This window comes from Carassius auratus, chromosome 44 (assembly GCF_003368295.1).
Source record: "Carassius auratus strain Wakin chromosome 44, ASM336829v1, whole genome shotgun sequence".
Lineage (NCBI taxonomy): Eukaryota > Metazoa > Chordata > Actinopteri > Cypriniformes > Cyprinidae > Carassius > Carassius auratus.
In genome coordinates this window covers 11,263,854-11,275,335 of record NC_039286.1, presented here as the reverse complement: position 1 = coordinate 11,275,335, position 11,482 = coordinate 11,263,854, and the positions used below count along the sequence as shown (strand labels likewise).

Below are 11,482 nucleotides of genomic sequence, written 5' to 3'. Positions count from 1 at the left end.
CAGTCGAAGTGTTGTTCATCAGTAGTTCTGCTGAGCGTTGCACAGCCGCAGGAGTGTGTTAAACTGATGCAGACGCCGGTCAAACGTGTTACTGACGCTGCACTGCTGTGTGTCACGTATATTACTGTAAAACACACGCACAGGGTTAGCATCATCTGAGGTCCTCTGAGGGTCAGCATCATCTCTTCTCATGTGTTCTGGATCCAGACTGGAGCTTGTGGAAATCCTAGAAAAACATACTGTAGAAACAGATAGAGACATCATTAGCATAGCTGTGTTCCAACATAGTAAAATTAATTAGTTTAACCCAAGCTAAAGAATAACAATGCACATTTGATCAGATCCAACTACACTCACAATTTAAGAGATACATTATTCGAATGCTTGGTGAAAGAGATGTGTTTTTAATCTAGATTTAAACAGAGAGAGTGTGTCTGAACCCCGAACATTATCAGGAAGGCTATTCCAGAGTTTGGGAGCCAAATGTGAAAAATGCAGGACAACCACCTAGAAGTGCATTACAATAGTCCAGTCTAGAGGTCATGAATGCATGAACTAGCTTTTCTGCATCAGAAACAGATAACATGTTTCGTAGCTTGGCAATGTTTCTAAGATGGAGTTTTTGTAACGTGGGAAATATGATTTTCAAAAGACAAATTGCTGTCTAATATAACACCCAGATTTCTGACTGTAGAGGAAGTAACAGTACATCCGTCTAGTTGCAGATTGTAATCTACAAGATTCTGTGTAGTGTTTTTTGGTCCAATAATTAGTATCTCTGTCTTATCCGAATTTAATTGGAGAAAATTATTTGTCATCCAATCTTTTACATTTTTAACACACTCTGTTAGCTTAGATAATTGGGAAGTTTCATCTGGTCTCGTTGAGATATATAGCTGAGTATCATCAGCATAACAGTGGAAGCTAATTCCGTATTTTCTAATAATATTACCAAGGGGCAACATGTATATTGAAAATAGAAGGGGACCTAGGACGGATCCTTGTGGCACTCCATATTTTACTGGTGATAAATGAGATGACTCCCCATTTAAGTAAACAAAATGGTAGCGATCGGACAGGTAGGATCTAAACCATCTTAGAGCCTGCCCTTGAATACCTGTATAGTTTTGTAATCGATCTATGAGTATGTCATGATGGTGTCGAACGCAGCACTAAGATCAAGTAAGACTAGAAATGAGATGCAGCCTTGATCTGACGCAAGAAGCAGGTCATTTGTAATTTTGTGCAGTTTCTGTGCTATGGGGCCTGAAACCTGACTGAAATTCTCCATACAGATAATTTTTATGCAGGAAGGTGCACAACTTTTTTAGACATAAATGGAAGATTTGAAATAGGCCTATAATTTGCCAGTACACTAGGATCTAGTTTTGGTTTCTTAATAAGAGGCTTGATAACCGGCAGCTTGAATGGTTTTGGGATGTGTCCTAAAGATAACGACGAGTTAATGATATTGAGAAGCGGTTCTTCGGCTACATGTAACAACTCTTTCAGTAATTTAGTTGGTACAGGATCTAATAAACATATTGTTGGTTTTGATACAGTGATAAGTTTATTTAGCTCTTTCTGTCCTATAGTCAGGGGCAGATCTACCGGGGTGGCATAGGGTGGCAAATACCACCATAAAAGAAAGCAATGCCACCCTTGCTGCCACCCCAGTTGGCACAACAAATTAAAGGTTATGGACAATTTGAAAATTTACAAGCGCGAATCTCTCGTGATTCGTGATCCCGCTCCGAACTCCCGAACTGATTCAAATGATTTGCGATCCCCAAACTGACTCAAATGATTCGCGAACCCGCTCCGAACTCCCAAACTGACTCAAATGATTCGCGATCCCCATAACTGATTCAAATGATTCGCGAACCCGCTCCGAACTCCCAAACTGACTCAAATGATTCGCGATCCCCATAACTGACTCAAATGATTCGCGGTCCCTCTACGAACTCCCGAACTGATTCAAATGATTCGCGAACCCGCTTTGAACTCGCGAACTGACTGAAATGATTCGCGATCCCGCTCCGAACTCCCGAACTGATTCAAATGATTCGCGAACCCGATTTGAACTCGCGAACTGACTCAAATGATTCGCGATCCCCATAACTGACTCAAATGATTGGCGAACCCGCTTTGAAATCGCGAACTGACTCAAATGATTCGCGATCCAGCTCCGAACTCCCGAACTGATTCAAATGATTCGTGAACCCGCTTTGAACTCGCGAACTGAAATGACTCAAATGATTCGCGATCTCGCTCCGAACTCCCGAACTGACTCATACTTGACTCAATCTGCCTAGGGCACCAACTCCCAGAGGGGGCACCATCCCAGTTGCTCCAAAAAAAAAAAAAAAAACTTCCTCCATTCTCCCATCCGCGCTCGCGACCGCTCGCACGTCATGTTTGCGGCTGAATGTTCATAATCGAATGTTCATAATCCAATCCAGCGAAGAAAAAAGAAAAGAAAACTACAAGTAAAAAACAAACAAACAAAAAAAAACAGACATAAAGTTGGCTTGACGTTGAACGTTCGAGAGTCTCAAATTTAGGGACCGTCTCTAAAGTTACATGCGATATTGGTATACACTTTTCTAACGTCAGTAGCATTTGAGGAGAATGACTTATAGTCATAAAAACAACTGTAATTGTTCATGTAGGTGTCAGCTATAATGCACAATTGAATTACATTTTTGATATTTATTAAAATCTGTAAATCATATGTAAATTGTGATACTCTTTCACATGGACTCAACGGCAAATTTGAAGCTCAATAGCATTTTTTTTTCAGGTTCCCTTACGAAAATTACCCATGGTTTTAACAATAACGCCACAAATCATTGTTCTTGTAGCTATGGCAACTGCAAATCAATCATGGTTTTGTTACTTCAAATAATAATTTACAAAGTATTAATATACTGTAATATATATATATATATATATATATATATATATATATATATGTTGATTTTTTTTTTTTGCTATAAAAACAGACCAGCCATCAATAGCCTTTAAAATGACTAAAAGTGCTTTATATAAAAAATAATGATTGGTTAATAATAACACTGTTAAAATACATAATGTAGGCAAATACAAAATAAACTATTTATGTACATGTTATTACAAATGCCATGTGATTGCTGCTGTTACAGTTACAGGACAGGATAGTGACCAAACATTTCATTCAAATATTCACTTAATCTTTCATTTTTGGACACCTTTTTGTTATAGATGACACAGGCTTTATAATTTATTCAACAAAAAACGTGCATATCACAACCCTTACAAAAATAAACCATGGTTTTATCATAGTAAAACTGCGTATGCTTTCTTTATGCTTGAGACTATCAAATAAATTAGAGTCATAATAAAGTTATAGCCACAGGTAAATGTCGAGAGCTACAATTGTGATTTGTAAATAATACAATTTATTCATTAAGTTTTTTTTATTTGATTAAAGTTATTTTTTCACCCCTGTAGTAGGTGTTTTTTTCCATCATCATATTTGAGGAAGGGGGGCACAACAATAAATCCTGCTTATGGGAATCCTTAAGGTGTTGTTATACACGTCTCTGGGAATGTGCGCTCTACTACACACAAACACACACACACACACACACGCACACACACACACACGCACACACACACACACGCGCACACACACACACACATACACACACACTCTCTCTCTCTCTCTCTCACACACACACACACACACACACACACTCTCTCTCTCTCTCTCTCTCTCTCACACACACACACACACACACACACACTCTCTCTCTCACACACTTTCTGAAACACATAAAATCGCCTCAAACAGTCATGAATTAAATGTACTGTATTTAATGACTGACAGCAGTGTGTGTGTGTGTGTGTGTGTGTATCACACACTCTCAGTAGTCATGTTTTACTGTAACTGTGATGAATATCCTCACTCTGTGGATGCTGGAGGCGCCACATGAAGACCTCAGTTCCTCTTTCTTATTTATTCCAGTCTATTTCATTATATATTTATGAATGCAGTGTTAAATCCGCAGATTTGTCTTCCTCGCGCGGCTGAACTAATGCGCGGTCTTGGCTCGAATCCACGCTCATGTTCGCGTAAATAACTCCGAGCGCGCGCACACGTGGACGCGATGAAGCGCGCGAGCGGTGGAGCAGTTCTCCGGGATCCGCGCGGTCAGAAGCTGATGGAGCTCGCGCTTCAGACACCTGGCAGCAGGTGAGATCATCTACACACAGAACAGCTGAAGTCTGTTTACTTTAGTGCTGCTGAGCGCGAGAGGAACTCGCCACGAGCATCCGGGTCACCTCACACACGCAAGGCATGTCTGCTTCAAAAACCTTATTTTTAAGAACCAATATTTGGCACTAAAAATATGTGTGCATTGTGACATTAATGACTAAACAGCGGCTTCACTCCTGTTTTTGCATATATATTAATAACTTGATAGAGAAATGTTGATTATTGGTTTATTATTTACGGTAAATTATTAATTTAATTAATTATTTAATGTATTTGTGAAGTGTAATTTCGAATGCACGCTGGGATTTGTTATAACATAGAAATCATTGTCTCCAGATATTGTTAATTACTGTAATGAGAATTTGAGGTTAGTCCTGAAAATAATCTCACAGTTCAGAAATCCCTCAGAACGAGGCTTCATTTTCTGTTTTAATGCATATACTGTATGTAAACATGTCAATGTGTGCGCAGTATAAACAATTTAGTGAGGTATAAAATCTCTATGTGTGTCTCTGTGTACATCGGATATAAAATGCCCTTGAGACTTGACTTGCCACTGACCTTTGACCTTTAATGCTGGTACTGAAGAGGTGTGTTGTATTCAGGTCTGTTCATGTGAGTCTGCTGAGGAGCAGTGCTGGGGAAGATGATGCTTTTAATATTGCAATACTGAATCTGAGAATGCATGCTCTCAGAAATACAGTAGCATCATGTTCAGCACACAGACGATTTTTTATTAAAATCAAATAAAAATGGAAAATATATAAAAATTATAAACTCCATAATAGTATCTCAATGATACTAAAATAACACTGACTGTAATAAATGGAGGGCTCAAATGTTCAAAATGATTTTATTATTAAAAATGTTATTTAATGATGCATTTAAAAAGATTAGCAATAAAATACAGTTTGTAGACTACACAGCTGTAATATAACATAACTTGCATAACATGCTATTTTTTAATTATATAATCTGTTGGTTTAATGATACTTATACATAGTGTTTTTTTTATTTCAGTTTTAATTATTTTTGTACTTGAAATGAGAAGTGGTTCCTTGGAAGTTAGCAGAAATAAAATACATTTAAAAAAAATTCTTAAAAATAAGAAAAAAAAGTAACCTTTTTTTATGGTTTTAGTTAACCACAGTGCAGCTTGAATGCTGTGACCTGTTAATATGTGTGCACAAATCATTATGCGCCTATTATAATCACTTATATTACTACTGCTCAAACATAGATCATGCAAGCAATGCCAGGCTCACGCGTTTGATTCAGCGAGTCACTTTGGATAAAAGCACCTGTTAAATGCATGAATATGAAAGACTGCTGGGGGTCAGAAATACATGTGCATGCAGGGAAACTTTGACATTCATTCACATAATGCTGCTGTTGTAATAAGAAATGAGTGTTAATGAGTACATCTAATCCTGAGCAGTCACATCTGCGATGGTCTTTTAAAGGCATGAAGTTGAAAGCCTCTTGAGCACTTTTAAAGATGCTTAACGCACGGAAACAGAGCATGCTGCAGTAAACAGACAGATGAACATTACAGCCTTCTGAAGAGCAGATTAGACTGGACTTGTGCATTAAACCACACATGCTCTCAGCACACACAGATCTCAGCTCATTCACACAGATGAACACAGTCAGTTCATGTGTCACACACTCATCATTCCACTGAAACACCATGAACAGATCCACACGGAGGGAAAGAAAAGCTACCCAAATTACATTAAGAGCTATTATGTAGAATCCTATTTTATTTATCATCAAAATTTATTTATATTCTGTTTTGCATTATTTCATTATAATTTTAGTTGATTTCAACAACATTTTACTATTTTACTACATTTAAGTTATTTGTAAAATTTTTTTGTATTGTATTTCTTGTCAGTTTTATTAATACAAATTAATTTGTTAATTGCATGTTATTATTATTATGGTTTTATAATTTATTTCTATTTTATTTTGCACTACATTGCATTTGTTTTTCATTGTATAATGTTTTTTTAATCATTTGCTTGTAAAACTTTAAATTGCATTAGATTTGCTTGAAAGGTGCTTTAATAAATGTTTTACCTTTATTTTGCATGATCAGTATTTAATTATTTTATAAAATATTTCACATTTAATTTTTTTACATCATCATTAATCATATGTGAAGCACCTTGAATTTGCTTTTGATTTACTTGAAAAGTGCTTTAATTAAAATGGCATGATTATTTATTTCTATTCCATTTTGCTTTATCAACATCTCACTGTTGAACATTCATTTACTTTTATTTAATTTAACTAAAATCAGTTTATTTTGACTTCTTTTTTATATCATTGCATATCTTGTCAATCATCTGTAAAGCACTTTGAATTACATTCGATTTGCTTGAAAAATGTTTTAAAGTTTGATTAAATAATGTTCAATGCAATGAGGAAAAATGGTTTGAAGTTAACATTAAACTGCTGTATTATTGAGCATCAGACATCAAGAGATGATAACTGTCATTCTGCTTATATTGCTCAGATAATGAATATTAATGCATTTCAGAGAATGAATCTAAGGACCTTTTTTGGTTAACTTTGAATGATAAACTGTTGGACGTTAAGCAGCAAAACCAGTCCTGATCTCTCTCTCACACACACACAAACTCTGTCTCACACACACACATACACACACACTCTCTCTAACACTCTCTCTCTCTCTCTCACACACACACTCACACTCACTCTCTCACTCTCACACACACACACACACATACACACACACACTCTCTAACACGCTCTCTCTCTCTCTCTCTCTCTCACACACACACACACACACACTCACACTCACTCTCTCACTCTCACACACACACACACTCTCTAACACGCTCTCTCTCTCTCTCACACACACACACACACACTCACACTCACTCTCTCACTCTCACACACACACACACATACACACACACACACTCTCTAACACGCTCTCTCTCTCTCTCTCACACACACACAGACTGTCTCACACACACACACACACTCTCTACCACACAAACACAAAGTCTCAAAAACACACACACTCTCTCTTTCTCCCACACACACACATACACTCTCCCACACACACACACATACACTCTCCCACACACACACACACACACACACACACTCTCTCTCTCACACACACACACTCTGTCTCACACACACACACTCACTCTCTCTCTCTCTCTCTCACACACACACACTCTCTCTCTCTCACACACACTCTCTCTCTCTCACACACACACACTCTCTCTCTCTCACACACACACACTCTCTCCCACACACACACACACACACTCTCTGTCTCACACACACTCACTCTCTCTCTCTCTCTCTCACACACACACACTCTCTCTCTCACACACACACACTCTCTCTCTCACACACACACACTCTCTCTCACACACACACTCTCTCTCTCTCTCTCACACACACTCTCTCTCACACACACACACTCTCTAACACACTCTCTCTCTCACACACACACACTTTCTCTCTCTCTCACACACACACACTTTCTCTCTCTCTCACACACACATACACACACACTCTCTCTCACACACACACACACACACACACACACACACACACTGTCTCTGGCAGGGCTCCGTGTTTTGTTGAACTCTGCCAGTACTCTGTTATGCAAACATGCCTCTTGGAGTCCCGGACGATCCCACAGAGACACACACACACTCTCTGTTCATGCATCTGTTCCTCCTGCACGCGTGAACGACTCCCACCTTCAGATTCTCAACAGATCCGGAGAGCAAGGAGAACTCTTGTTTTGACCTCTGACCCCTCAGTGAATCTGAGTCCACATGCAGCGTCACAGACCACGTCACGATCTCAAACTCATGATGCTTTTATACGTGAAGCATGCAGCCGGTCCATGATTTAACATGACTGGCACCCTCTCTCTCTCTCTCTCTCTCTCTCTCTCTGTGTGTCTCTCTCTCTCTCTCTCTCTCTCTGTGTGTGTGTCTCTCTCTCTCTCTCTCTCTCTGTCCAGGCTGTGAGCGGGCGATCAGAGACACTTTCTTTGCTGATTGTTGGTAATGAAAAGGAGCATCTCTGCCAGCTGGTGAGTGTCTGCACTGATTGACTGAGATACTGTATGTGATTTATTCCCCTCTTCAGGCTATATAGACACCTGGAATGACTTTAAATAAAATGTATGTTATTAACTTTAATTCAATAAAATGGATTACATGATACTCAATATGTTATTTAATTGCAAGTCAGAGCTGAGAAATCATTCCTCTTAGCATCAGTTTATCAAAAAGTTTGGGATCGGTACAGTGTTTTATGTTTTTAAAGTCTCTTCTGCTCAGCAAGGCTGCATTTATTTTATTATTTAAAAAAATGTGAATGTTAAAGTGTAATGTATTTCTGTGATGCGCAGCTGTATTTTCAGCATCATTCCTCCAGTCTTCAGTATCTACCTGCAATGTTGAGAATTTCTACTAGCAAACATAGTTTACCAAATTAGTTATGTAACAAAAATCTTTCCCCTGTAGGCGGGTCTCCAGATGTGTGTGGCTGCTGATTGGAGGAGGCTGTACTGGTGGGTGGTGCTCCAGTGGGTAGTGGGCGTGGCTTCATCAGGACCCTGCGCTCAACGCTGCGACTGTTTGGCAAAGCTCCTGATAACGAACTGTTCATCAAGACAACTGTCTTCCGTTCCCGCGGGTGTCCCTGACAACACCCTGTCGCTTAACTTGACCGGTAACCACTTAAAGACTCTGTCCAGGGGGCAGTTCTCCGGTCTGACACGGTTACACGAGCTGGACCTCAGCAACAATGAGCTGACGGTGATCGAGGTCGAAGCCTTCGCCGGCCTGAAGAACCTCCTCACGCTCAGATTATCCCACAACCGGCTGAAGATCATCCCGGTCGGAGCCTTTTCCGACCTCCCCAACGTTCAGTTTCTGGACATCGGCCGGAACGAGATCTTGGTGTTCCTGGACGACATGTTTCGAGAGATGCCGAGTCTCCAGACGCTGGAGGCCAGCGAGAACGACCTGGTGTTCATCTCCAGCCGCGCCTTCAGTGGCCTGACCAACCTGCAGGAGCTGAACCTTGACCGCTGCAACCTGACCTCGGTGCCGATCGAAGCCCTGTCGCAGCTCACCGGACTCATGCAGCTGCGCTTCCGCAGACTCGGACTCACCACGCTTCCCAACAACTCCTTCCGCCAGTTGGGACGCTTGCGGGATCTGCAGGTGTCTCACTGTCCTTGGTTGAACTCGCTGGCCACCAACAGTCTGTTCGGACTCAATCTCACATCGCTGACGCTGAGCCACTGCAACCTGAGCGCCGTGCCGTATTCCCCGCTGCATCACCTCGTCTACTTGCGATACCTAGACTTGTCCTACAACCCAATCACTGTCATCCTTTCCAACCTCCTTGGGGATTTGCTTCGACTCCAAGAGCTGCATCTAGTCGGTGCCGGGCTCCTCCGAATAGAGCCTGGTGCTTTCCGCAACCTTGCATTTTTCCGGCTCCTTAACGTGTCGGAGAACCGTCTGGCGACGCTGGAGGTGTCGGCCTTCCACTCGGTCGGTTCTTTAGAGGTTCTTCGGTTGGACGGGAACCCGTTGGCGTGTGATTGTCGGCTTCTCTGGGTGATCCGCAGTCGTCCGTGGCTTCTCTTCGAAGGGCGTTCTCCAGTTTGTGTCACACCTGTGCAGGTGCAAGGCAGGACTTTCAGTGACTTTACGGAGGCTGAGATCCCCAGGACGTTCACCTGCCGGCAGGCTCGCATCCTTACTCGTAAACCGCAAGACGTTCGGACGGACGAAGGCCACACGGTGTTGTTCTTCTGCGCGGCCGACGGAGACCCGGCGCCGTCGATTATCTGGCTGAATCCCAAACGCTCGGTGCTCACCGGCTCGGGCCGGATTCGTGTGCTCTCCAACGGGACTCTAGAGGTGCGTTACGCACAGGTTCAGGATAGCGGCTACTATCTGTGCGTCGCTTCGAATGCCGCGGGGAACGACAGCATCTCAGTGAGCCTTCGGGTGCGAGGTTTTCCCTCATCCGCTCGCAACCGCTCCGGAACGTTCTTTCTGGAAGGATGGAGCTTCACTTCCGGGCAAGCGGCGGTTAACGGATCGCAGCCGTTTCCGTTCGACGTGAAGACGCTGGTGATCGCGGTTACCATGGGCTTCCTGTCGTTCCTGAGCTCGGTGGCCGTCTGTTTCATCTTCATGTTTTTCTGGAGTCAGAGCAAGGGACAGATCAAACACACGGCGACGATCGACTTCGTGCCACGCAGCGCTGCGACGGCGTCCGGAGGCGGACGGACAACGATGGAGACGGGGAGGTTCACCATGAAGCTGATCTGAAGACTAACAAAACTGAGGTGTTTGAGGTGCTACTAGATATCCAGAGTTTTCCCATAAGCTTCCGCATGAGGGTAAGATGTCTGAATGTCAGTCACTGCTCAGTATTGCTCTTGCTGAGTATTTTTGTCTTGTTTCCCAGTACAAATATGCAAGCACTTTTAAATTAAGATACTTTTACGGAAGAAGTGAGTGATTAAAACAAGAACAAATATCTGCCACTGGGACATTAAGAATTGTGTGAATATGTGACGAGTTTATATGAATGCATGTCTGAGGGGAACTTACTTTAGAAAAAGTTTAGATGGTATTTTTCTCTTCATCTTGTCTCTGTATGAAGCATATTAAAGTTCATAAGTGCAGTACTGCTTTGTTTACAGCGGTAACCAAGGAAACGCTTTAAGCTCCCCCTGCTTTAGTATTCATAAGTGCTTTGTTTACAGCGGTAACCAAGGAAACCCTTTAAGCTCCACCTGCTTTAGTATTCATAAGGGCTTTGTTTACAGTGGTAACCAAGGAAACGCTTTAAGCTCCCCCTGCTTTAGTATTCATAAGGGCTTTGTTTACAGTGGTAACCAAGGGAACGCTTTAAGCTCCCCCTGCTTTAGTGTTCATAAGTGGTTTGTTTACAGTGGTAACCAAGGGAACGCTTTAAGCTCCCCCTGCTGGCAGAGAGTGGATCTGCGTCTCGTTCAGCTCGTCTGCTGTTTATTTCATACAGATATTTATGTATAGTTTCACAGAACTGAAGTCAAACCATTCTGTTTTTGCTTCAAATGTCAAAATTATAAAATCTAATTTAGATTAAAAGCTGCTCATGTTGCATGTATGTTAAATGGAAAGAGCACAGACAAAGCTTTAT

General features: G+C 41.6%; 1 protein-coding gene across 1 annotated transcript; it reads left to right on the top strand.

Annotated features, from left to right (window-relative positions):
* The first annotated feature begins 4,132 nt into the window (after nucleotides 1-4,132).
* lingo4a (leucine rich repeat and Ig domain containing 4a) lies at nucleotides 4,133-11,087 on the top strand. Its single transcript, XM_026232372.1, has 3 exons — nucleotides 4,133-4,237; nucleotides 8,286-8,357; nucleotides 8,794-11,087. The coding sequence occupies exon 3, from the start codon at nucleotides 8,806-8,808 to the stop codon at nucleotides 10,621-10,623; it is 1,818 nt and encodes a 605-aa protein (XP_026088157.1). The 5' UTR covers nucleotides 4,133-4,237; nucleotides 8,286-8,357; nucleotides 8,794-8,805; the 3' UTR covers nucleotides 10,624-11,087.
* The last annotated feature ends 395 nt before the right edge of the window (nucleotides 11,088-11,482 follow it).

Bases quoted from the DNA above. Each gene is read 5' to 3' on its own strand.
- lingo4a (XM_026232372.1), top strand. From the start codon at position 8,806: ATGTGTGTGGCTGCTGATTGGAGGAGGCTGTACTGGTGGGTGGTGCTC.